The sequence below is a fragment of the Saccopteryx bilineata genome, chromosome 2 (assembly GCF_036850765.1).
Source record: "Saccopteryx bilineata isolate mSacBil1 chromosome 2, mSacBil1_pri_phased_curated, whole genome shotgun sequence".
Taxonomy (NCBI): domain Eukaryota; kingdom Metazoa; phylum Chordata; class Mammalia; order Chiroptera; family Emballonuridae; genus Saccopteryx; species Saccopteryx bilineata.
This window is the reverse complement of record NC_089491.1, coordinates 234,525,129-234,552,751: the sequence shown is the minus strand read 5'-3', so window position 1 is coordinate 234,552,751 and position 27,623 is coordinate 234,525,129. Positions and strand designations below refer to the sequence as shown.

General features: G+C 51.0%; 1 protein-coding gene across 3 annotated transcripts in view; it reads right to left on the bottom strand.

Annotated features, from left to right (window-relative positions):
- The window catches only part of PKNOX2 (PBX/knotted 1 homeobox 2), a 262,352-nt gene that overhangs the window by 61,953 nt on the left and 172,776 nt on the right, over window positions 1-27,623 (bottom strand). For 2 of the 3 annotated variants that reach the window (XM_066259631.1, XM_066259632.1), the window contains 2 exons: window positions 16,990-17,098; window positions 902-1,041 (listed from right to left, as the gene is read on the bottom strand). In XM_066259631.1, the coding sequence (XP_066115728.1) occupies window positions 902-1,041; window positions 16,990-17,076 (227 nt within the window). In that variant the 5' untranslated portion in view covers window positions 17,077-17,098. The remainder of the gene's footprint in view (window positions 1-901; window positions 1,042-16,989; window positions 17,099-27,623) is intronic. The other variant, XM_066259633.1, reaches the window with a different exon arrangement.

Below are 27,623 nucleotides of genomic sequence, written 5' to 3'. Positions count from 1 at the left end.
TGGATGTGAGCAAGGGTCCAGCCTCAGTACTGAGAGTGACCCAAGCACCTTCTCAGTGGTGTGTGCTCCATGTGGACAAGTGATAGTTCAGTCCCTGCTGGGGCCTCAGGCCTGCTTTCAGATGACTCCAGCTTCTCAGCCACAGACAGAAACAGGAATCTCCCCGAGCTCATCCCACCCTCTGGCCACTCAGGGCCCAGCCCTGGGTGCATGGGTTGGTGCAGAGCACATAAAATAAGTTCCTGCTCTCAGCAAGCACCCCATCTGGGGAAGGTCCCAGAACCTACACAGCTGCACACAACACCTGTTGCTAAAAACCAAAGATTACCATGAATCAAAATGTGGTTCAAGGAACAGCCGCATTAGATTCACCAGGAATATGGTCCATATCCTCTTCTGATAGCCTGACCTACTGATTCAGCATTTCTGAGCATGGAGCCCAAAACATGCATTTTAACAAGCTCTGCCAATGATTTTCAGGCATATTAAAGTTTGCATAATACCGAGTGCTAGATGGTGCATAGATGTCCAGTGCCCTTGTTGGAGTAAAGGCAACAATGAGATGAGGCAAGAAAGGAGTCCCCAGGCAGCTGCCTGTTTGCTGAGTTGAGGGTTTCCGGCTCATTAGGGCTCACCTCCCCAGCTGGGATGAGGAGGGGCTCCCCCTGCAAGATACTGCCCAGGCCCTCATATCCCTCACTAGACAATTCTAGGGAGCTAGCATCAACCCACAGTGGCCACCTGAGGGATCTCTGGATTGATTTGAGAGAGAAGGTCGTAAAGGGAGCAGCTGTTGGCCATCGTCTTTAATGAGGCCACTCACTGACTAGCAATCTCTACGCTCACACCTGGGGCATGAGGCTAGTTGGGGGCTTCTCCACACAGTGGAAGTGTCTCCTACCTGTACACAGCTCGCTTGTCAGCCTCAAGCTGGGCCTGGGGATCAATGGGGGCACTGGGCACAGGAGTGCTGGTAGCCGCAGAAGGCGCAGAGATGTGGACAGCTTGGGCCTTAGAGGGTGTCTGCGCAGTTGCTGTCATCTGCAGAGAGAAGAAAAAGAAGGTGGCAGTTTCGTGTGGCTAGGACAGCTGTTCCTCAGCTGGAACTGGGAGGTTTACATCAGCCTGTATGTGTGGATAACAGACATGTAGAAAAGAACTGTGAGTGTAATATTGTGTGCTACAATGTGATGAAAGCAAGTTTTTCTTCAAATGAAAACATTCTAGAGAACAATAAAGGACTGTTCAAAGCCAGGTGGGCCCAAGCACACTTTAAAAGAAACAATTATTTTTTCTTTCTTTCTTTTTTTTTTTTTTGTATTTTTCTGAAGCTGGAAACGGGGAGAGACAGTCAGACAGACTCCTGCATGCGCCCGACCAGGATCCACCCAGCACGCCCACCAGGGGCAACGCTCTGCCCACCAGGGGGCGATGCTCTGCCCCTCCGGGGCTTCGCTCTGCCGCAACCAGAGCCACTCTAGCGCCTGGGGCAGAGGCCAAGGAGCCATCCCCAGCGCCCGGGCCATCTTTGCTCCAATGGAGCCTTGGCTGCGGGAGGGGAAGAGAGAGACAGAGAGGAAGGAGGGGGTGGGGGTGGAGAAGCAAATGGGCGCTTCTCCTATGTGCCCTGGCCGGGAATCGAACCCGGGTCCCCCGCACGCCAGGCCGACGCTCTACCGCTGAGCCAACCGGCCAGGGCTATTTTTTCTTTTTTTAAGATTGTATTTATTTATTTTAGAGAGGAGAGTGAGAGAGAGAGAGAAAGAGAGAGAAGGGGGGAAGAGCAGGAAGCATCAACTTCCATATGTGCCTTGACTAGGCAAGCCCAGGGATTCAAACCAGCGACCTCAGCATTTCCACGTTGATGCTTTATCCACTGCACATCAAGAGATGATCCTTAATGCAAACTAAGGTGACCTCTGTCCAGAAGCAGAAAAAAAGCAAAATGATGAGCTCTTTAAATTGTGCTGATGAGTCATGTGGGATGTATTGAGGAATGTTGAGTTAGATCTGATGACTTTGAAGAGGAGGAAAAAAATCGCTGAGTCAGTTCTCATTTGGGCAGTGGTCTGTTTCATTTAACGCAAGCCAGAGACAACTAACTGTTTCAATAGTTTTGGTTGAAAACTGAATGGTTCTCCAAATTTGGTTTACCTGGGCACTTGAAGATAAGTGGATTTTAGTGGACGGTGGACAGATTTCTGTTCTTAACCATAACAAATATTTAGAGCAGTAGTTTTCATCATGTTACATGTTTTAGAAGGTGCCTTTAGAGCCGTGTGTGTGTGTGTGTGTGTATTTTTTTTTAACAATCAGAGCAACTCCTTTTAATATTATATATTGAACTTTCTGTGTAAGAGCTCACTTAAAAAATTGCCAAATGGCTTTTAAAAATTTTTGATAACCATCATTATAGAACATAATGCTTTTATATTTTCTTTAGTCAGATGAATCCCTAAAATGTCATCAATGGTGACATGTCTCTGCCGTCTTCCGCAGCCTGTCTGTAGCACCATGACAGCCCTCCCCTGTGCTGCTGGGCCCTCAGCCTGTCTGCCACCATGCTAGGGCTTGTCCATGACCTCACCTGCAGCACCCAACAGACACAGAGTAGATGCTTAGTTTTTGTTGAGGGAATAAATAAGTGAATACATGAATGAATACATTTTAAAAGAATCAAATATTTTATAGCTTGAAAGTTTACACATGATCTAGGTCCCTGCTTTCTGGAAGAAAAAGTATTGTACTTCCATGAACACAGCACAGGATTGCTGTGCTGATATTCCTGAGACTGGGAATCTCCTTAATCGTTCGCCGTCTTCTTCTCTTCATTAGTCCCTGCTTAGATGCCTTGTCTTCACAGTAAAATAGAAACCCTTCGCCCTTGGCAATACGCTTACTATGCCTTATTTCATAGCCTTTTTCATGACCATATTCTACATATCTACTTTCTCAGTTATTTTCTCTCCCACCCCAACTAAAATTTAAGTTCAAAAAGGGCTTAATTGTATTCCTAGGGCTCAGAATAGCCTGGCACTAGTAGATGCTCAATAAATATTAGTTGAATCAATGAATTGGATTAATGAACAATGAATAGTGAATGAGATTGAAACTATAAAAGATATATACTGTATCTGCTTTACTTACTGTATCATTTTTTGTTAGGATGAAATATCCTTGCCACTGTTGGCTGAACCGGGGGAACTTTGCCAAACTCAGTACACCAGAGGCTAGACATACATCATTGTACCTGGAAGCCAGCAAACAATTGCCTGAATCCTACTGTCTTCCGTTATTAGCTTTTGACCTTGGGCAAATCCCTTAACTTTCCCAAGCTCGTGTTTTCTTTTCTGTAAGCAAATTTGAGTCCTTTTAGAATTTATTAGTATTAAAGAGATGCTATAAGGAAGAAAGTAGAAACAAATGTTCCAATTATTAAACTAGAGAAAGAAGATGGAATCAAAAATACCACTCCATGAATAAGATGCTCCCATGTATAAGATGCACCTTAATTTTGGGGCCCAAAATCTGAAAAAAAATGTATTATATAAAGTTATTGAACTCAAGTTTTATTCATCATAAAATTCATACAACTCCTCATCACTGTCAAAACTCCCATCTATTAGCTGTCCTCATCTGTGTCTGATGATGAATCACTGTCTTCATATATTGCCTCATCCTCAGTTCCATCTATGGCATTTGAAATGCCACAACCATTGTATAAGACGCACCCAGTATTTAGACCCCAAATTTTTTGAAAAATGTGTGTCTTATACATGGGGAAATATGGTACTAAACATTGGTAATGTTTCCATTAATCTTGGCCAGTGTCTTTCATTCACAAATGCAATAGATTATTTCTGCAAATGCTTCTTAAGTCTGTGCCATGCACTCACTACGCACTGTGCTGGGCACTGGGGCCACAAGGTCGAGTGCCTGCTATAATGGAGCTCAATTTCTAGATTAAAAAGAAATTACTGATTGATTTTAGAGAGAGAGGAAGGAAGAGAGAGAGACTGAAACATCAATCTGTCCCTAAATGTGCTCTGACCAGGGATCGAACTTACAACCTTCACGTGTCAGGACAATGCTCTGAGCAACTGAGCAATCTGGCCAGGGCTCACTTTCTGGATTTAATATGATTTCTAAGTTGGCAGATCAGGACAATGTGACTGACATGGGTGGTAGATGACCTCAGCACAATATCCTTGAGAACATGGACAGACATGGCTGGGTGGCAGTTGTGTGAATTAGCTCCCCCCAAAGGATGACAATTAAAGGGTGGATGTCAGCTCAAGAAGAAGGCTTCTAGGAGAGGGCTCTATGTTTCCTATTTAGCCCTCTTATATCCACCAGTGACTTAGAGGATGTCTAAATGCTCAACAAATTTATGAGTGATATGAAACTGAGATCCAAAAGATCTTTATGGATCTTAGCAACATCTGAGTCTAATAAGATTCATTTTCATCTAATGAGTTGAAACTTAACATTTCTAACACTTCAGCCAAAAACATAAAAAATCAATAATATAAGTGCAGAACAGGGGAGATGTGGGTTAGCAGCAGCGCTTTAGGTGACAGCAGGCTCATTATACCCAAAGTGTAATATGTCTGTCAAACTAACGAACCAAAAGCCCGATATTAAACTAACCCTATCTGAGGGTGCACAAACGGAAGTACAGTTCACACAGTGCTTCTAGTCCCACCACTGTGCTGGAACAGGTGCAGGAAAGTACATTGCATTAAACCTATATAATATGGAGACAGACTTAGGCTAAACGCCAATAAGTTCCCTGGCCTCCTCGCTCTTTAAGGCTGAGCTAGTTGGCCTCCACTATTGCAGGGCTGAGTGGAGACTGACTGATCAGCTGGTCCTCAGTGGTGGGGAAGGAAGCATTCTAGCTCGGTGGCTGGGTTAGTGACATCTAAAGTCCCTTCCAACACTGACAGATTCAGATGCCATTTGGGTGCTTTAATGGTCACTGCCCTGCACAGAGTTGGAGTGAGCCTCAGATAAGATAATACACTGTATGGAAAAGAGCTTTGGAAATTCTGAAGTGCTCTCCAGATGGAGCGGTGATGGTCGTGACTGAACACGAGATTTCCAGAATGGGCTTCTTTCCTAAAGCAAGGCATAGCTGTGTCTGCACAGCCCATTCACGGCTGAAATACCGGGTAGGCTGGTGTACTCCGCTCTGCCCATCAGGGTGAATTTCCTCAAGCATTTGAAGGAACCCACAAGGGGCTCCCAGGAAGATGAGCTAGGAGAGACGGCTGAGGGGGGTATTCTTTTCCTCTCAGATCCCCTTTTCTAGGCAGGACTCTGGGGAGGGCAGGGAGCCCAGGTGAGTTAGAGAGGAAAGCACAGAATAAAATGTAATCAGAGGCGGTGCTCTCCAGCATCCCAAGAGGCCCCGCTGGGAGGCAGTTACTGGGCCTCAGACGGGGGAGAGGAGAAGACAGCAGGGACAGTCTAAGGAGGACAGTGATTCAAATTTATTTAGCTCCTGGGGGCCAATTCAGCAAACTCTGCATTTCCTCCAGGTTTGGAGAATGTGTTTATCTCCAAATAGATTTCTTTTTCTAGCCAGAGAGAGCCATTGCTCAAGAGAAGGGGCTCAGAGGAAAAGGCCTAGCTGCTGTCCATAGGGTCTGGGGTAGGGATGGGGGTGACTGGTGGTGAGGTTGCAGGTTACAGGGAGGTACAGCCTGCAGAGCAGGAGCAGGGGGAGAGACTGGGTGGACCAAGACAGGGTGGACTCGCCTGTGAAGCCCAACTTAAATTTTCAGGAATGTTGCAAGTTGGTGAATATCACATTGGTAGCTCAAAATTGGCCATGGTGGGAGCATTTCCACCACAGAAGTCAGCAATGCTGCAGGCCAGGGCTTCTCCCAGCCTCCACCCGGAGACGTGGCTGTTAAATACTTACTAGCACATGACTGAAGTCAGGATTTCTCTCCGATACTGCTCAATCTGGCAAGCAAGGAAACTTGGAACTAGCCACCCCCTCCATGAGGCCACTTGGTGTGTCCACAGCTGACTCTATAGCCAGCTGCTCCCGACTTCAAGCCTTTCTTCAAGGAGACCTCAGTGCACTCTGGAAACTTGCTCAGGCAGCAAATGGGGACAGGGTGTGGGTATCACATCACACAGATGGGAGGACTGTCCCTTTTCAATAGGGGGAATGAGGCACGGAGAGGCGAGGCAAACCTGAGAAATGGCTGGAGATGTTCTGGAAGATTAGAGAAGCCTCAGAGTTGAAGAAGAGGGATCCAAGACTTGTTGCTTCTCTATTAATTATAGCTACACATTTTGGGATGAATTTCCTGAATTTTTCAAGGCTTGATTTCCTTATATATAAAACACAGGAGTGCCTGACCTGTGGTGACACGGTGGATAAAGCATCGACCTGGAACGCTGAGGTCACCGGTTTGAAACCCCAGGCTTGCCCGGTCAAGGCACATAGGAGAAGCAACTATGTTAGGTGAACGTGATAACCACTGCACTACCGAAACACCTCGGAAGGAGAGGCAACTACGAGCTAATGCTTCTTTCTCCGCCCCCACCCCCCACCAGCCTTTCTCTCTTTCTCTCCTCTCTCTAAAATCAATAAATTTAAAAAAAATGCAGGGATAACACCTACACCTTGTGAGGCTCAGAGGATTAATCAAGAGAACGAGGCGAGGACTCGTGGACAGGGAGGGCAGGCAGCATTCCCTGGCAGGTCACCACTGTGAGCTGGGGGGGCGGGGTCCAGAGCCCACGCAGAGTTTTATGACTCCAACCTCCTCGAACCCTCGGGTCCTTTCTCGAGGTGAGGATGCTAGGCCACCACTCCACGCTCTTGCCTCCATAGATGCTGGAACCTCTGGACCTCTGTCATTTAAGCTGGAACCAGCCCTGTCTTACGCTGGGAGCCAAAGGCCCTGACTAATCTTGGCTTGTGACACCTGGAGAGGAAAGGTCCAGACCCGCCCCACCCTCCAGGGGAGTGGGAAGGGTAGGGCTTGTGAGCTGTGCGTGGAGGAATGCAACATCTGCAGGGGCAAACCGTCGCGTCTGACCATGGGAAAGCAGGCGATGCTCTCGGGTTGACTTAGAGAAGATGGGAAGCAGCACACCCACCTGCCTGCCTCAGTTGCTCTGACTGTCATTGGGATGGCCTACTGGTGCTTTCTTCTGTAACAAGCACCCCTCTCGTGCAACTGTAGGGGAGAGTGGGCACGTGTTCTAACGAGCCAGTAAGACGTTTCTGTAAGCTTCGTGCTCAACAATAATCCTGTGCAATAGGTTCGTGTGATCCCCGATCTATGTGTGAGAAGGCAGAAGCCTAAAGAGGTGAACAAACTCCTACAGATCACAGACAGTTTGTGCAAACCCTTGGGATAAGACTCAAGGGCTTTCTGACTAAATGACACTGTGTGAATTATTATATATAATTACTTTTCTTTGAAGAGGAGAATGATAAGATTTTCTTTCCCCCGAGTGAAAAGGAGGGCCGAGAGGAAGGGCACTGGACTCAGAAAGCACTTCGCTTCTTGGCCCCAGGTTCTTGGGTCTCCATCCCAGTCCTCACTGCTGGCCCGGCTTCTCCTCGCCCCACAACAGACTGCTCCTATATGAGTTCAAGTTCATTTTTCCAGACGCTGGTCAGGCCAGCTACAGTCCTGGGTGGAACCAAGCAGGAAGGCAGGGCTGTTTATTAACTGAAGATGGCTCAGGGCTACTTTCTTTGGAGGCTGCAGAGGAACCAGGAGAACTAAGGCCTGAGAAACCCAAGCCTTCAGGGTGCCCAGAACTGATCACAGTAGAGCTATAGGCCCTGGCCGGTTGGCTCAGTGGTGGAGCGTCGGCCTGGCGTGTGGAGGTCCTGGGGTCGATTCCCGGCCAGGGCACACAGGAGAGGCACCCATCTGCCTCTCCATCCCTCCCCCTCCCCTTCCTCTCTGTCTCTCTCTTCCCCTCCCGCAGCGAGGCTCCATTGGAGCAAAGATGGCCCGGGTGCTGGGGATGGCTCCTTGGCCTCTGCCCCAGGAGCTAGAGTGGCTTTGGTCGCAGCAGATCGATGCCCCAGAGGGGCAGAGCATCGCCCCCTGGTGGGCGGAGCGTCGCCCCCTGGTGGGCGTGCCGGGTGGATTCCCGTCGGGCGCATGAGGAAGTCTGTCTGACTGTCTCTCCCCTTTTCCAGCTTCAGAAAAATACAAAAAAACCCACCAAAACAGTTGAGCTATGCCTGCTACCAGCTGCCACTCAGAATTCCTCTTTTGCTAGTGGGAGGTGAAAGCAGGTGGCTCATCATGGGATGATAAGAGAGTTTTTCTAGAACCCCACGAGATAGTTGCAGAAGACATTGACGTCAGGTAGAACTGAGTTCTGCCTTTGCCGCTCACTGCTGGGCGACCTTGGATGTGTAACTGGATCTGCTGGGGCTCAGTCTGTTCGTTAGTGAAATGTCAGTGTTGCTCCCAGCGCCCTCCTGGGGATCACTGTCTCCTTTGGCATCAAGGATGGGTCAGGCCCCTGCAATGGGCTTCCATGGCCCTGAGCACATTGTTCAGCCATATCTGCTTCCTCACCTCTTTAACAGTTAGACTATACAACCTGGAGGGCAGGGACCCGTCTTTTCTGTTTTCTGTTGCAGCCCCAGTGTTCAATATAGAGACTGTCCAAATATCTACTGATGCAGGAATGACTGACTGGTGGGAGTGGGGAGACCTTTTCATCAAATGATATTTTTTTGGCTATAGCTTTACTTTCTTGACTCTGAATGCCTTGGGCTACAACAGAGAAATCACAGTCCCTGATTTATAGGGAGTGGTGGCATCCAGCCCAGGATTGGACACAATCAGAAACAGCATGAAGTGGTGGCAGGAGCATTGAATGGACTGGACTCTCCACCTATGGGACTTGGGCACGTTACCAGCCGTTCTGATCTGGGATCTTCATCTGTAAAATGGGTACAATAACACCTAAAGCACAGGGTTGTTGGAAGAAAACGAGACAATGTGTGCACAGCAGCTGGCGCTTAGACGACACTGGGCATGTGGTAGTTAGTCACATGACCCACACAGCTGCAGCCCAAGTTCAGGCTGCCGCTTCTGCCTCCGTCACGTGGGCCGCCCGAAGGGTACTGCCCTGCTGAAGGAACCTGCTTGCCCATAAACACCCAGGGAAGTGGGAGAGGGGACCGAGGTGTTGTGGGTGATATCACCTGTCACTGCCTATGTTGTCTTGGGCAAGAGTCTCGGCTCCTCTGAGCTTCAGTTTCCCATCAGGTAAAAATGGAGCTGCTAATACCTCTCCCCAGGGCTACATGAAACCACATGTGAGGGTGCCCTGCACACAATGGGTGCTTCCCCTCCGAAGCACCCTGCACAAGATACCCTAGAACCCACACTCCCCACGTCCCCACACACACCCTTCCCCCACAGGTGGCCTCGCTCTGTGTGACTTTGTACCCACCAACTCTCACACAGTCCTTTCTGCAAACCCTGGACAACCTAGGCCTGCACCTTCTCAGCATGTCCTCCTAAGCAGACACCGCTCTTCTGAGCCCTCCACCCTACCTGGACAGCGTGGAGTTCCCCATTGCTGGTGCCGGTCCCACCAGGCCACAGAACACAGTGGGCTGCACCAGTCTGGCCTATTAGGGGCCACGCAGACTTGCCCAGGACCTACCACTCTCTGAAGCACCAGGGCAAGCTGGCAGGGTGAGATCTGTCTTCCTCCCAAGCAGGAGAGTCCGGATCTGGGGGAGGTCATGGCTTGGAGTCATTGGGTAAATACGGGGTTTGGCCCGAACAGGTGGGAAGCAGCAAGGGGCACTGGTGACATTCTGGAGGGGGGCACAGCCCACAGGTGCTCCAGGCCCAGGCTGCTCCCTGACCCCGGCCTTGTCTCTGGCACAGCACACTCCCCTACGCAGCACCTGATCAGACCCCACTGTGTAGGGCTGTCTGAACATGTCACATCTCTGTGCCTCTGCTCCCATGGCTGCCCCTGCGGGAACTGTGCAGCGCCCCTCCCTCCCTCCTGGTCATGTGTAAGCCCGCCCCTTCTTCAGCTCTGCTGGAGCATCAAGTCCCCCAGGAAGCCTTGCCCAGCTCTTCATGACCCCGCCCCAGGGAGCTGCGACCCCTGCTCGATCTGTGTATGTTAACCTTGACACCTTTAATGCTGTGGGGCCCTGGTGGGCTCCCAGTGTGTTTGTTAATTGACTGACTGACCAAATGAGGGGATGAGAGAGTGATGTGTTAAAAGGCTGAGGGATCCAAAAAGGGATGGGCTCAATGTGGGCTCCTCCAAATATCCCCAACCCAGTCCACACAGGGAGCAGTAGGGCTGGCAGCAGAGCTGGGCGGCCCTGCTTAGCTCAGTGAGGCTCTTGGAATAGCAGGCCTGGGTAGCCTACATTCTGACCCAAGGGCTGGCTGGATAGAATAGACCACAGGAAAGTTACCTAGTGGTGTAGCACGGAGGCCTTACCTAACTAATTAACTTTAACACAATTTGTAGGCAGTGCTTTACAAAATGAGGCTTATAAAATGTTCACTGGCCCTGGCTGCACGGCTGGGGTGTGACTGACATGTGGCCGATAGGAGGAAGGCCGTGGACTTGGACCTGGGCCTCACATCCCAGCTCTGTGCACCTTCCTCGGCACTGTCGGCTGCCCGCCCTTCCATCACTCACACGTAGTGCCGAACCAGCGATTTCCAGGAAGCCCTTCAGGGGGCCTGTCACACTGCAGCGTTTGAGTGAGGGGGAGCATTTACAGCTAGAAATGCATGTTTGATATGGATGCTGTGGGCCTAATAAAGAGTAGAGGAATTAAAGCTCAATCTGATCTTGGCTATTGGACATGCACAGAAGACAGAACTAAAAATCAGTGCCAGGGTCGTGGGTGAAAAGCAGCCAGAAGCACCGCTCTACTTCTCACAGTCCTGTGAGGCAGGAAGGGGAAGTGATTCCCACGTTCTCACAGAAGAAACAGGCCCAGAATGGACTGTAAGTTCCATTCGGGCAGGAACCACCAATTGTGTACCCCCAGGGCTCCGTACAAGGTCTGTCAGACCACAGGATGCACTCAGGGTTTACTAAATGGGTGAGTGAAGGAGAGAAACAGTGCTATGTTTATATAATTCATCAGCAGTCGGGCTGGGACAAAGCCTCGGATCCCTGAATGTCCACTATGTTGAGTCATCCTACTCTTCCTCTTGCAGACCATGAACTCCAAGGACAACAAACACCCTTGGGCCCCTACGCACCCATCCCCCTCCCGCTGGGCCATATGGACACAGGAGCTCCTAGAAGGTCTCCTGGGAGAGGGAGGCAGAACGAGCCCCAGTGCCCCTCCGCCTGCGGCTACTTGATCACCTGTTCCCTGACTTATTTTAAGCTTTGTATGCTTGGGCCATTAACTATTTTTGTAGCTGTTTAGGGCACTCATCCTGCTTGGAGGCAAGAGGGTGGACAGTAAACGTTCTGTTCTTTGGGTAAATATCAGAATTCAGGTAACAAGTTCATCAAATAAAAAACTTCAACAAAGCGGTTAGAAGGAGTGTTTGTTCACAAGCCTTGTCGCTGGCCCACTTTCTCGTAGGTGGGGACATAAAGGACCCACAGTGGGACTTGAGGCTGCTTTGCCTTTTACACATGAGGACTCCAGGTCTTGAGTGAGCTGGAGTTCAGGGATACGTCCAGTTTAAAGACTGTGTTGGCCCAAGTGGCCAGGGAGAGAGGTCATGTGCACAGAGAGAAGAAAAGACGCAGCAGAAAATGAAAAAGAACAGTTTGTTTGGAGTCCATCTGGATGAATCAAAGCAAGGGCAAGCAGGTCGCCTATATGGTCCCTGGGGTGCTGCCCCCAGGGGGCACAGGGAGCTGTCAATCACAGCCACAGAAAAGGCTTGGGGGGACTTTCAAAGCTGCTGAATTAACTCCATTGCAAATGAGTTTCACAGGCAGCTGGGCAGAGAGCCCTGCAAGGCAGGGGGCTCTAGCCCTGGAAGAGAGGAGAGGGACATAAAGTGTGGAGACATCTGAACTGGCTTCTGCTCATCATAGCTGCATGGCCAGGACAGGGGCCATTCACAGCCGGGTGCTAGCCACCCCTCTGTCTCTTTACTGAAACCAGCATGGGAACCTTGAGGACTGATCAGAGGTCCGTCTGCCCTAGGATGTCTGCTCCCCTGGACCCACCCAAGCGGGGATAGTGGGTAGGGAGGGAAGCAGGTACTTGGAGGGACAGAAAGGTCTGGCCTCCCTGACATGGCTGGCCCAGCTTCGCCTCCCTTTGACGGGAAAGGTAAGGAAGCATCATCTTGACCCAGATCTCTAAGCACAGTTTCATGGGGTCATAAAAACCATTCTCCTTACTCCGTGGTTTACAGGAGGATAGGGAGGATGGAGGAACACAGCTTTTGCCAAAGGGTCTCAAGGAAATGCTTGACTTCCTTCTGACATGAGCTGCTCATATGGTCTTAGACTGAAAGTCTGACTGCCTGTCTCATGTCCCTCTGCATCAATAATGAGTCTGCATCCTTGGTCAAGTCATGAGACATAAGTACCTAGCTACCTCTATATTAATTTGTACCTAGACTGTTAACTGAGTGCCTTCACTCATAGGGTCTATGCCTAGGGGGTAACACCAAAGCCCACCAGGATTTCTGCTTTCTAGTCTAATGCTCACACAGCCTGACATGGTGGGGACGAGCAGAGGAAGACTGAACACTGAATACATGCACAACTAGACCAAATACAGTATTTTTCTTCCTATAAGCCAAAGGCAAGCTATCTGTGGAACGGTACGTATGCACCTATGATTGAGGGAGAGTGGGGGGGTAGGGTGAATATATCAGGAGTTTTTGTGTGTAGATAAAGTGAGGGCAGGTTTCCTGGGATTACTAGTGGGGGTATGAAAAGGAGAACTTTGCTTGGTGGGTGATGTTTATGTGGAGTGTTACAGGAAATGGGAGAGCTTGAAGGACATTTCAGAGGCGGGAGAGGAAGTGAATGAAGGGTGTAGGCCTAGAAGGAGGGAGAGGGCTGCTCTCCATGAAGACTCTGGGAGGGACTGGACTGAGGCTTGCTGGGGAGCAGCAGTAGAAGACAATAATTTCGAGAGTTTCATTAGAGTTGGTGGGTGCTGGGCTGTGGGAGGAGGAGTTGTGACAGTCCAGGTGGCAGGTTGCCAGGCTGTGGCAGAGATGCAGAAGAACAGAAGCGGAGTGATGTAGAAATTCACACAATACACTGAATGGAGGGACCACACACCTTGTTCACATGCAGGTCTCCCTGGAGACAATGCTTTCATTAAAACAATCATTGTAGAACTTCATGGACCCAGGTGACCCAGCCCTGCCTCTCAGGGCTCCAGTGAGGCCCGACTAGACCTAGGCCCCACTGCAACATGCTGAACTTGAGGTGCTGCAGGACAGAGCAGGTGCTGAGACTGGCGGAGCTGGACAGGAAGCTGCCAGAAGGAGGAAGCAGGCCACAGGAAGGTTTCCAGTGGCCGCTGCTTTTGTCCTTTCTAAGTTTATGGTCTGTCGTTAGTGCACATTAAACAGTCACATCCTCACAAGTGTTCACGGAGTTTCCGCACACTGGACTGAAGGGGACTGAGGGGCCAGAGGCTGAGCCGCTGTTATACCACGTGGTGTGCGGTATAGCACGGGGCCGGACTATTAATGCTTCTCTACTAAGATGGGAGGAGGAAAAAACGCCTCCTCCTTTTTAATAACTTTATTCCCCAAACTTCAAAAATGAAATTGCCAAGTTAAGAACTTGCCTTGAAAAAAAATTTTCTAATTTATTATAAAGAAGGTCCGGGGCTTGGGAATTTTTTAATGCAGATTCCTAATTTTCCAAAGTGAAGTTCTCCTGTGCATTTGAATAGATTATGCTGGGTACTGCTAGCCCTTAGCACAACGGGAACATTATTAAAACGATTGCATGGGTCTCAGAGGAAGGGCTCGGCTTCGCGCTTCCTTTTTCATTTTGGGGACATCATATCAGAGCTGTCCTTTCTGACTGTAGAAGAAGCTAGGTTTCCGAGGAGGTGATCTAGAGATGGGCTCAGCTGTGCAGGCCTTGAGGAAAAAAGTCATACTGTACTGGGTCTGAAAGTAATGAGATTAGACCTCCAGGAAAGAGGGGGGAGTGGGAACCCTGTCCAGAGGACCCTTGTGTGCCTGGCCCATGTTCCCGGGAGGCCCTGCCTTCCTAAGGACGCTGAGTCTGAGAGAGCAGCTGCTTCTCTAGGCTAATGAGTGCCAAAAGGCAACGGAGCAGGGCTTCCCCAGAGAAGCAGGCTCAGGTCCTGAAATGATGATGGGAAAAAGCAGGACCAGGGCAGGTTCCCCAGCAGGAAACTCACACGGAAGACATTCCTATGCCCAAGCCACTCTTAGCAGCCCCCAACAGGAACAGAAGGACCCTCCAAAAGCCGATCTGCCTTCAAGTCCAGCACCCTCCGGACAGACAGCCTTTCCCATGAATGCACCTACATTATGGCGACCTCACCCACCTCCGCATCCCACCTGCTCCATCGTTGCCCTAACTCCTTCCCCTTCCGTGGTTCCCTGTCCTGATCAGTTTCCTTTGGAACCAGTCTGGCTAATCTCCATGGCAACCTAGCCTAGGCCACAAAGACCTTCAACTTTGGTCTAGTCAGTTCACCATGGTGCAGCAATTTTCTGTCAGGTATATATTCCTGGATCTTCGGGGTCACAAACAGATGTGTGGCTTCCCCAGGGCAAATTATTTCCTTGCTGTAAATATTTTTTCTCCTTTCATTTCCTTCCTTCCTTCCTTCCTTCCTTCCTTCCTTCCTTCCTTCCTTCCTTCCTTCCTTCCTTCCTCCCTCCCTCCCTCCCTCCCTCCCTCCCTCCCTCCCCCTCCCTCCCTCTCCCTCCCTCTCTCTTTCTCTCTTCCTTTCCTTCTTTTATGTGAGTAGAGTTAATGGTGAAGTACTGGTGACTCCTCAGAGAGGAGGGCCTTGGACAGTCCCTGTGTTGGAGACCTGAAGCCTCCCTTTATCACCCAATGGCTAGAGCAGCTCCGTGGTGGCTTCTGGGGCACTGAGCCCCCCAGCAGCCAGGATGCACTGATGCTCAGCTGTATGCTGAGGCGCTTTCCGGTCAGCATTCTCAGACAGCACAGGCCCTTCCTGTACCTCCCTGCTAATCCCTACCAAACCCAAACTGCCCTCAGCTGCCCAGGCAGCAAACCAGGTTGGGGGAGAGACAGCAGCTCCCAGCTGCCAATTCAGTGCTCTCTGTCCTCCTGGCCCCATTCCAGTCTGTCCCTGAACCTTGGGTCTGGGGTGAGGGCCTCTGGAAGTATCCTAGTGCCCACCCTGTGCCTATTGTGGGTCTTGGAGAGCAGCCCCCACTACAAAAGAAACAGCCAAACTTCTTGCCTCTTTACCAACACTCGGGGGTCCCCAACACTGCCTGAGCAGATGAGGACATGGGTCCTGCATCTACGGAAAAGGATGATGCTTGTCCCTGTTGTGGACCCTGGGTTCCAGGTCTCCATTAGTCCAAGCTTCCTGTTCTTCATTCTTTCTACAGAGGGTGAGGGAGCCCCACTGTTGCTCACCTGGAAGCTTTCATAGCAGAACCGTGTCCATGCTGAGCCCACCCCGTGGTAATTCGTGGGAAGCTACTGACATGTGAGAGGGTTTGCTGGATGTGAGGGTAGGTTGTCGGGGAGAGCTTAGGAAGGAGCATGCAGTTGATATGGGAGCAGGGCTGGAGACAAAAGGACATATGCTCAACGTGAGTGAAAGTGCTTTTGGACTTCTGTAGGCTGAGGATTCAATGGTGTTCTACTTGCTGGATACTCTGTGAGGTGTAATTTCATTGGGGGAGGGCAGCAGGATGGACAGAGGAAACACACTCGGCTGGGGTTTCCGGGCCGAGTACCTAATGTGAGCAAAAGTCTGCCTCCCCTGTGTCTGCTTGTGCCGCACAGATTTTCTGTGTGGTCCATGAGGACAGCTGTGCTTGAAATGTCTAATGAGAGAGATCCCAGGGCAGAGCAAAGCCTGGAAGGAGTGAGACATTCTGCCTGGCACATAGTAGGTACTCATGCACATTTGTTAAACGAATGAATGGATATTCTAGCTGGCTGCATTTCACATTACAGATACTCGATAAGTAATTGTTGCATTAATATTGATTTTCAAGACTAGGGAAGGGAGTACAGGGCAGTGTGAAGGTCAAGGTAAGAGGATGGAGGCTTCCATGAAAGCACAGCATCATGACTGACTCAGAGTTTCAGAAGAATAAGGTGTGGGGGGAGGCGCACACAGTGGAGAAGAGGTTGGAAGTGATCAGCTCAAGGAGACCAGGCTCCCAGGAGGAGCAGAGGCAGCAGGAAGACGGGGCCCAGATGCTGCCTTCCACAGGAGCTGTGACCAGACGGCAGTCTCAGAGGGACCTGGGGCTGCTGTGTCTGAGCAGAGGGATGGAAACTGGGGACCAGCGGGGAGGGTTGGAGCATACAGAGAAAAAGGCCTGGCCTTTTTCTGGATAAAAGCTGAGCAAGTCCTGAAGAGAAGGGAGATTCCTCCAATAGGCAGGCAGAGAAGGGTGGACATAGGGCTCCAGTCACTATGAATGGGGGGTTGGTATAAAGGAGGCTTTAATTAAAAGGTTTCCTCAAACACTCACAGGCAGACTCTACCTGTAAGTAAGGGGTTTAGAGCATTTGTTTGATGTCTGCTGTGAGTTAGAAGCAGGGGTGGGTGGGGATAGGACCATGATTTGGTGCTCTATGGTCCTAGATGCTGGTGAGTTACCCAGGTCAGATCTGAACCCCGTATTTGTCAAATGCAATGACTTCCTTCTGGGGTCTGTGTTTGCAGGGCTCTCTCCAGGGAGGCCTTCCCAGGACTGTTGGGAAAGTGCCCAGAGCACACCAGGCCCTGCCCTTGATCCCTGGAAGGCCACGCACCCCTCCCATCAGCTGGTGGACACTCACCTGTGGACTGTCCTGGTAGGGTGGGGGAGGGACATTTTGCGTGGCCATCATCGTCAGAGCTGGGGCTGGGGAGGCATGTTGCATCATGGGATTGATTCACATCAAGGATCTGTGGCAGGAGAAAGGGGGCCACATGTTAATACTCAGCACAGGGAGCCGGGGAACCAGCAGGTGGACATCCTCTTGGGCAGGGCCACCTGGACTGACCAGACACAGCAAGGGATGAAAGCCCTTGAGAAAAACAAATGGGAGCTGCGGGGAGAGGCCAGGGAGGGGCTTGCTGTGAGAGCTGAGTCCAAAAAAACAATATTCAAATCAGATGTAAAACAACCTATATAAAGCCAAGTTTAGTTCAGCATCAGCTAGGGATGGGGAATGGTTGGGGGGGCGGGCAGGGGCTTGCCTGCTGACAGGGGCTGGAAAGCTGTGCGGGTCCCCGTAAGACAAGGGTGCTTTCTCTGTCCCAGGCCTTCAGAGTGGCACCTGCACTGTCAGGGCAGGGAGGCCTTCGCCCTTGGCCCTTCCAGCTCCAGTTCCCCACTCTCTGCCCACTCCTGGGTGTGCTCACTACACCCCCTAGTGGTTGGAAGTGACATGGGGCTCTGGTCCCCTTCTCAGACTGGCAGGTGGAGAAAGTAGCCCAGGTGACCTTGGAACAGGCAAGAGCCTGGGTGAGTGCCCATCACCTGTGAGTTTTTTTAGGTGTGTGTTTGTGATTATGGACTTATGGAGGTACCTACCTATTCTACAAAGGGAGACTTTCCTTAGGCTTTGTTCAACATAGTCAGAGATATGTAGGTCCAGAGTCGCCGTTAGAGTGCAATTGTTATTCTCCTTCAGAATAGGAGACAGAGGCCAGGAGGAGTGATGTGTGCATGTTTGGAAGTGGGTGCTAGTGAACACAAATGAAACCCAAATGTCCAGACTCCCAGTTCCTGGTCTGCGGTACTGTAGCCCTCACTCCACCCCACATGGGAAGCAAGCCACCCCTACTGGGCCTCAAGTTTTCTTCTTGAACCAGGACACGCTGCCGGAATGGAGACAGCCTGGCAGTGCCACCAAACGTAATAGGATGCCCAGAGAGCTGTTCAGCTCAGTAGATGCCCTGAAATATTTAGAGCTGGAAACCACAGGCTAGCTGCCTGATACTGGGCTTGCCCGCTGTGGGGCGTGGAGACTCCTAAGAGCCTCTGTGGGGTGCAGGACCTGTTCCCCCAGGTGGAGGGTGCTGGTGTGCTAAAAACCTTTGTGAGCACAATACTCAGACTCCCTTCTCCTCCCTCTCTTCTCCCTGAGGGAACTTGGGGGCCAATCCACTCCCACCAACCCCTCCCCAGGGTCTTCCAAAATGTTCACACGCCTGAATTCTGGGACTGTTTGTGCATCTTCTGGAGCTGCCCAAGTAAAGGGACAGTCTCCAGGGCACTATGTGGTATGTGGGGGGATTCTTTTTTGGGAAGAGGAGAAAAGGTCAGTTCTGGCTGACCTCAGTCTCTAAAGTACTAGGTATGCTTTGACCTTAAGTGTACATGCAAAAACACTGGAAATCCAAGTATTCCTTCAAATAATACTGACAAATGTCAGCTTTGTGCAAAGAGCTGTGCTGGACGTGTGGGAGGACAGGTAAGAAGAGGCAAGGTCTATCCTACAAGGGGTGTTGTTGTTAGTGGAGGAGGCAGTAGTGCTGCAGGAAAGAGGAAGAGGAAGTGGAGGTTCCGGGCTGAGTGGCTTTTCCTGAGCTGAAACGCGCCATGTGGGTAATTCCCCTTGGCCTCTGCTGCTCGTATCTCAGCCAAACCTTCTTCAGAAGATGGGCCACCAGTATGTTTTGCAACAGAGGCACTCGGGGTTCCCCATTTCACAGAAGGCACTGGTTCCACACACAGAAGGCATTGATCCAGATTGGCAAAGAAGCTCAGAGGGGCCCTGTACGGTGCCTAGCTCTTCAGGAAGGGAACAAATGCCTGTTTGCATGTCTGGGTCTTCATCTGGAGGATGTAAACATCCCAGGAAGGCAAGAGCAGAGTGCAAACATTCCAGGGGGGGAAAAGATATAGGCTCCTTGAGACATCAGAAAGAACTTCCAGATAAGGCTTTTGAGACATTTGAATGGGTGTGGAATCTCTCTTTTGGACCCTGAGGGAATAAAGGAAATAGGGATATTTCAGGGGTGTGTTAGGCTCAGCTTTTCCTGGAACTCTTGCAGATGAAGTAACTTTTGATGGGCCTATGGGTCCTAAAGGCAGATCCCTTCTGGGGACACCAATCTCAGATGCTCCTTTGCCTGAAGAAAGCAAACCTCGGGGGCCTGTAGTGCCAGTAGCCTCCAGAAGAGGGAGCCTGGGGCAGAACCTGGAGTGGGAGCTCAACAGACTATTTCAGGGGGGAGTTTCCTTCAACGTCAGGTCTGGGACATTCTGTAACCTCATTCCTGAATGAAAAAGTCATAGTGAAGGCAAAGCAAAGGAAGTGCAATGAGGAGGATTTGGGCTAAAGAGAGGAGCCTTTAATCTGTACTCTTTTGTCCAATGAATGGGAGGTCAGGTCATTTCAGAGTTGCTGTCCCTAGAAATATTTGCAACAGCATGAGGGCTGCCCAGCCTGGGGGTACAGAGGGAGGTCTGCACACAGAAACAACCCTGCGAGGCTGAGAGGAGATTTCTCAGTCCGGAGCCTGTCAGGCTGAGGGGCAGGGAGCCAGACCTGCCTCAGAGGACACAGGAAGAAATCTTCTGAGGATCCAGATGGCCTTTGCCCCTCCCCTGCTCCGGGGTCACCACAGGCCACTAGACCACTGCCCTATTGCCCTCTGGGGGCTTCTCCTGCAAGATAACAGAAGGCCTTTTCATCAGGGGCCTAAGTCGCCTTCTCTGCTCACTCAGGCACAGAAAGCTCTGGTAACCTGACACTGAGGGAAGCTGGTGACCACCTTCTTTCTCCTCAAGCTCTCTGCTACATATGCCACACTGTCCCATCCTTGGGAAAGCTCACCAGTGAGGCCTGGGCTTGAGGGGCTATGTGGAACCATGTGGAGAGAAATGTGAGCATCTAACTTCTCTTGTCTGGGCTGGGGTGTGGGTAGCTCCTTGACAATCTTTGGTGCCTAGCCCTTTGGGGAAACCTACCCTCTACACTTTCTTTGGGCACAGGGAGGGGAGCCACAGACGCCCAGCAAAGGGCTTCTGAGCATATGTCAGGGGCAGGGAGAGGCCACACTGCCCTGTCCAGAGGCCCCAGTGCTGTTACCAGACACCAGGGCTCTCAAGGGACCACAGCCAAGACTGGAAACGGAGGACATACCAGGAGCAATTTACCACAGGGAAATTTCCCATCAAGAAGAGGCTCATGCCAAGCGATTGCTTTTAATGCTGAAAACCTTTATTATGTGACAGCTAGGAGGGAAAAAAAACCCCTAATGTAACAGTCAACCCCACATGATATCCAATAAGAAATAATTCGTGTCACCGACGTTATCATCAAAAGGAGCTACAAATGCCGTTTCTCAGAGTTCAAGAACCAGTGAGGCATAATGCACGGGCTGGGGTGGGTGAAGGGCATGGAAAGCCACCCCTTTAGGACACAGAAATGAGCAGCTCTCTGCCTCCCCAACTCTCTAGCTCTCCCAGCCCCGCAGGTGAGGCCCTCATGCTGGAGCCCAAACTCTAGAGTGTTGACAAACAGACTTAGAAACACAAAGACAAAGCTCGTCAGGAAGGAGGTCATTAGGACTTGTTGACATGAAATCTATTATTAGACCAATTAACATTCCATTAACGGCCTGGGGCACCAAAGGGTTAATGATGCCCCCAATAATTGGATTGGGGTGCTCAGGCTGGGGGCACAGGGCTCTTAAGGATGAGAAACAAAGTCTAATTGGGAACACTGGACAGCTGGCTGCACAGCATCTGTTCTTGCTGGGACCCTAGCTGAGACTACTCTGCATCCTGACTGAAGTGGAGAGGGAAGGAAGGGACCAACTTCCCTCTGGCTCTCCACTGTCCCACCCATTGCCCGAGACTGGCGGCTGGGCGTCAGGACAAGGTGGGGAGAAGTTTCTACCCTCTTTAACTCTGATAGTTGTGCTTCTTCTTCCCCCCCTCCTTCTGGTCCAGTTCCTATTCCAGGAGAAATGAGTCCTCTTTCCTCTCTTGGTTAGATGTAATTCACTCTTACCAAAACTCTGGAAAAGTTAGAATCCTTGGGGCCCCAGAGTCTAATTCATCTGAAGAGTGTTGTAGTTCAGGGTAGAGGGACAGGGGAGGGGAGACCGGTCCTGGACCAGTCCCTTCCCTCCCTCCCTCTCTCCTCCTCCCCTCCCCAGCAGGGCTGCTGGGAGGCACTGCTCAGGGCCCCTAGGAGCCCTCTTCTCTCCTGCCCTCTCCCACACTAGCAGTATTCTCATTACTTTCCTTCCCTTATTACAAGTAGAGTCTGTAGAAGCCCCATTCCCTGTCTGGCCTCAGTGTCCTCATCTGTAAAGTCCTATGATCTAAGCCTGTGCTTAGGGTCAAAACACCTGGATTCACACCCAACTCTGCCACTTATCCGTGGCCTGTATAAGTCACCCCCCCCCCCCCTTTGGATTGCAAAACAAGGGATTCACTAGAGCAGTGGTCGGCAAACTGCGGCTCGTGAGCCACATGCGGCTCTTTGGCCCCTTGAGTGTGGCTCTTCCACAAAATACCACGTGTGGGCGCTACCTGGATAAGGAATGTACTTACCTATATAGTTTAAGTTTAAAAAATTTGGCTCTCAAAAGAAATTTCAATCGTTGTACTGTTGATATTTGGCTCTGCTGACTAATGAGTTTGCCGACCACTGCAGAGTATTCTGAAAGTCTTTGCCCAGTTAGCACTGAACACAAGCTTAGTTGAATGGAATGGAGCAGTTGGGTTGCAGCTTGAGAGTGAGGGAAGAAGGTCCCTGAGGCCAGAGAGCTGGGAGCCCTCCTCAGACTCCAGCCCAAGGCCCCCAGGTGGTTACCACCCTCCCCCCACCCCCCAGGCCAGCCCCTCTGAACAGCTGCCCAGGCCAGGGTTCTGACGTCTAGACAGATTTGCAGGAGGCTGAAATAACACAATGAACTCAGCAGGAGGGACCAAAAGGCCGCATTAGCAACCAGGCTGGCTTCAACTTCTCCCTCCGGAGCAGCCGCCTCAACCTGGCGCAGTCCGTTTGTTTTCCTTCGGCCTGGAGAGCTCAGTCCGGAATGCTGGTCTGGGGACCAGCGCCCTTCCCATGGGAGGCCTGAAGGTGGCGCCGCGGAGCCCACTTTAATTGCATTATATAATATAACCTGTTTACTAACTCGTGTAATCAGTCGCCTTAGGATTTATAGCTTTGGATGCGTATAGAGAATTGGACTTTGAGTCAAATTTAAAAACAAATAAAAATGAGAGACAGCTGCTGCTGATAGTGTGATATTCATCTTTTGGAAACAAATTCACCCCGTCGCTATAAATTATGCCTGGAAAAAAAAAAGTGTTGTTGGTAGGAAGGAGTTGGCTAGGTCTCCGTGCTGGCAACTCAGAGCGATGAATCTTGAAATAACGGTGTCAACCTGTCACTGATTTCATGTGACTCTGTAGATTTATCTAAAGAAACGGAGGCGCGTGCACACACACAGAGATACACACCCACTCGGGTCTCTTCGCAAAACCTGGTAAGGGCTAGAAATCACCAGCTGAAGGAGCTCGGCGGTCCCTGAGCGTGGGTCTGTGGAGCCAGCCCTGCGCAGTGGCAGAATGAGACCAGCGTGGGGATGGTGGAGAGGACAGGGGAGAGCGAGAAAGTGTGCTTGTGGGCTGGGAAGCTTTAAAATGTGAGGAGGTCTGGTTAAAATGTTTTAAATGATGGAAGAGTGAAGGGCCCTTAGGAATGAGAGGAAAAAGAGTCCTTTCCCCAGTAGCCTGCCCCTCACAGCACGTCAAACACTGGGCCTGGGACTTTTCAGCCGGTGTGCTCTGGGAGCTGAGCCGCCTTCTGTGGCATAATGCGGTAGCCTTGCAGATGTGGCCCCCCATCTTTCTGACCTCGGGTGATGGGGACAAATGGAAGTTTCTCCAGTCTAATAAGACTAGGCTCAGAGTGTGGTGTGGGAGCCAGGGGGGTATCTGTGGCTGTTACTGAAGGAACGACAGGTGGGAGAAGAAGTGACCAGGATTTGCACTCAGAGTCAGATTCCCTTGCTCATTACGCATCCTAAAGGCTGGCTAAAGAGGCTGACAATGAGCCACAATTCCCTCATTAGCCAGGTCCCGGGGGGGGGGGGGGGGGGGGCTGCACCTGGCTCAGAACCCAAGTCCTTGTAGGAAGTCTCAACCAGGAGGGCCACTCCCCTGGTGCCCTTCTGGTTCCTGCTTGGAACTCTCAGTGGGAAATAATTCTGTTCAGACTCCAGCTAGAAGCAGAGATGACAACCAAAACAGAGGGCAACTCAGTCCCTTTGGCCACCATGGCTCTCGACACTAATTGTCATTTGCTACTTTTCTGGGAAGCCTGTTTGGGAGGTGGCACCAGGTCATGCCCTATTATTATGATGCTAGTCTCCAGGGAACAGAGTGGAGACAGAGCAGAACCAGCATGAGCTTGGACTAGGATTGCAGGCGTCATACTCTCTCCCCACCTTTCTCCTCCTTCAGCCCTTAAATGTGCAGTGAATGGTCTTTGGAAGGGAAGCGAGCGTCTGTGAAACCACACAAGTCAGGGTCCCTCCTGCTCCCATCACAGGAGTGTAGCCGCCTCCACACGGATGTGGGCCTCCTCCCGAAGGCCTCCCTCTCCTTTCCTTCCCACTCCCAAGGCCATTTTGCTGTTTGCTCTTTATCTAGAATAACAGTATGACCCCTGGGTGGCTGGGTTCACAAGCCATTAATGCCCTCACCGACCCCTGCCTAGAGAAGCTTGCCTGGAGAGACCCAGTTCTGGAGGGAGGATGGTTTTATCCCCCCACCCCTCTGTGCCCACAGTTTATTGGGGGGGGCTTACTGCTCATACAAGGCAGAGGATTTGACTACACCCTGGGTATGAGCGGGCTGCTGGCAGTTCACAGGCCCACATCACGCCCCTCGTCCCTGCTGACCAGGTTCCCTGAGCGGAGCCCCCGTCTGTTCAGTTGCTTCCTGCCATGCGTCTGTGATTCACGAGCATTCTCAGCATGGCAGGGCCCAGAGTCCAGGACTGCAGCTTTCCCTCTGCTCCCCCCCCCCAGGTTAGCTATTTTTCAGTCTGGCTTCAAAAAGCAGAACCGGAGTCAGAATTAGGAGGGCGAGCCATGGCCTCCCTTAGCCCTTTGCTGCCGGGCTCTGCCTCTCCACATCAGAACCAGAAAGTGGCAGAGCTCCCCCCCACCCCGGTTGTCACACCTTTTCTGGCTTCAAAAACCTGCTGATATATTTTACAAACTGAAACAGCAATTTAATTCCCCCTGATAGCGGCAATTGTCCATTAGACCTTCCTACTGAGGAGCTTAACAATAATTCCTTTCATCCAACTGCTTGCTTCTTCTTGATCTGGGAATCAATCCCATAAGAGCAGGCAAGAGTTCCCATTACTCTTCCCCTCCACTCTTAGCATTTGATGAAGATTCTCATCTCCTCTTTAAGCATTTTACAACTTGGCAATCCTTCCCCCTTTGGTTCCTTTAAACAAAATAAAACAAACAAACAAACAAACCAGAAGGGGAGGGAAAAAGCATGCTAGCTGTAAGGGTAAGCACAGAGCTTCTCACGTCATTCTCACAGAGAAGTGGTGTGCCCCTTCTCCTGCCTGACTCCGCAGGGGGTGGCAGCAATAACCCCGATGGTCACCTCCAATCTGCTGAAAAGTGGGTGCTTCTCTGCCCCAGACGGGCCTCACTAATCTGATCCTAAATTCATACTCACTCATAGTTGTACCTACTTTTGCCAATGATGCTCAACTTATTAGGCCTATCCCTTTCCAGGAACGCCCTCCCCTTGTTGCTGCTGCATCCCAGGATGGAGGTCAGGAGGCCCTCACTGCTGCCCTGGGGGTGGCGGCCACAGGAAGCCTCCAGTCTGTCCTTCTCCTCCTCTGTTGTCCGCATTCAGGCAACTCTCAAACCAAGACAGGGGTCCTGCCCTCTCTTTCTCGTCTTCAGCCCCCTTCGTCTCTTTCTGAACAGCACGAGTGGGAAGGTGGGGAGGAACAGGGAAAGGAGAGAGCTTGAGGCCTTTAATTCAATTATTTTTCTTTTCTTTCGAGCCTCCAGGCAACCTCAGTGATGGGGCAGAGGAGGGCCTGCCAGTGCTTCCACGCGGGCACTAAGGGTGGATTTCCAGGGCACCTTAGCCAGGGCCTGCTCCCCCAGGACACCATCCTGTGCTCTCTTGTCTGCACATGTGCACGCGCACGCACACACACACACACACACGCAAAAACAAATCTAAAAATGAACCTGGGGACTGAAATCCCCCTCGCCAAACCTGATTCCCAGGTTTATTATTATTTGTCAAGAGCTGACAGCAGACGCTGCTCAGGAACGGGAGCTGAGAAAACAACAGAGCCGGGCCCCTGAGGCTCACAACTCAGCAGGGACAGACCATGGGCCGCTGCTGGGATCCAGGTGGAGGAGCACCCCTGCTCTGCAAGGAGCCAGGGAGGCAGCTGCTCCCTGTTGCCTCCTCCCCTTCATCAGTCTTCCTTCTCTCCTAGGCAGGCAGCCTGCAGGATGGCACTCTGGGAGATGGGATGGGTTAGGGAAGCTAGAGAAGCTAGGGGCCTAAGAGGGGTGGGAAGGGAGGGTCTGGAGCAGCAGAACAGGGAGGGCACCCTGATGCCTGTCTAGTCTATCACTGCGATGCTCTCAGACTCTCCTGGGAGCAAAGGACCTTAAGAGGGCCATCCAGGCCATTGTCCTCTGCGAAGAGACTGTTCCATGTCCTCTGGCTAAATGATAGATACCTGGTTCCATTTTTTAAATTCCTTCAGGAAAAAAAAAAATGGTCAAGAGGCAGTGCTGTAGAAGCATGCGACCCTCTAGGCTCTGTTTATTACTGAAGAGCCACTCATCCCTGAGGCTGCCTTACCCAGCAAATGCAGGTCCTTCCCCTCAGGCCTCTGTGGTGCTTCAGGGGAGCTCCGAGTGTGGAGGCCACAGCCAGGAGGTCAGCTGGAGGGAGGAAAGGGTGTCCCGCTGGGCTCCCCACCCTTGGTTCTCACTGCTATTTGGAACAGGAGCAGGGACACTGGCTCTATGATCCTGATCTGTCAGGAAAGGCAGCCCCAGGGAAGAGAGGACAGAGGCTGCCACAGGAGAGGCAGTGACACTGGGCAGTGGGTCCATTCCTGGGCGCTGCCTCTCAAGCCCGCACTGAGCAGACTTATGAGGAGTGCTTTCTCTCCCCTGCCAGCAAGGCCTTGTGTTACACTCATGATGTCCTTCACCAAACCTTTGCTCAAAACACCAGTTTTTCTGACGCCTGCCTTCAGCCTCCCTTCCAGGACCAGCCTCTCGTGGGGGTCTCGCCATCAGACAGAGCAGGGTGCCATGACAGGAAAGTTCACGAAGTGAATTTCCGAGTTATGGAAAGTCGCTTCCCTCCCCATGTCCTCATTGCCGGTACATCTTATGCCCACCAGCAGGCAAGACCACAGCTCTGCCATCTCTTTCCTCCCGGGAGAAAACATGCCTGGGATAGGAGCCCACAAGGTCTGCCTCCTTATGGAGCCTGAATATACATACAGTTACAATGTACTTCCTTCAGTTTACTGTTAAAATGTAAAACAATCAGATTTGGGAAGGACAACTTTAAGTCCCAGCAGTTATTTACACCTTAGTGAGATGGAGCTTGTTTCTCTGGAGTAAACGAATGAATAACAACTACCATTTACTGAGCCCACCATGCACCAGGCTTTACACTAAGCATTGTATACAGATAATCTTGTTTCTTTCACCAGCCGGGAGTAGGGCCACCCAGAACAGGCTGTCCTTTGACTGTCACATGTCCTGAATTTTCAAGAATTACCTTATATTGACATTGCTTACATGTCTTTTATAGCTAAGTCTGGAATTTTGTACACCAGCTAATGAACACACACTTTCCGCCTTTGGGCGCGGGACCGCTTAAATGGCAACTGCTTGTTTCTGTCACCCTGTCATCTCTGGACAGCAGTTTATATGCAAACTTATTTAAATATTTTATTGCAGCTTTCCAAAATGGGTGGAAGATGGAAAACAAAGTACTGTTACCAGAGATAGAGGGTGGGTCTCATCTGTACACTGCACCTGAAACCAAGGTGGGAACATTGACCGGAAAGAGGCAAATCTTGAGTCTCAATCGTAGACTCGCTGGACTGTGGGTTCAGTTATGAAGGGAGAAATCAATATTAAAGAACTGATATGGGATGACAGAATACGGGGCTGCAGACTGGGTCTAAAAGGCGATGTGTAGTTGGGAGTCTGACTGTGTGTTTAATCTGTCCAGGAGCGCCTCATTGGGATTCATGCTTCACAGGGTAGGGCTGCCTGTGCCTTGAGCCGCCACTGCAGCTTTGGGGCCAGGGCTCTGACTCACACCAACTGGGGTGCCCTCAGTGTCTTCTTCCTCAGCCAGGACCGAGGAGCCCTGCTGTAGCCCAGGTGGGGTGGGGTGAAAGGGGGCATGTGGTCAGCC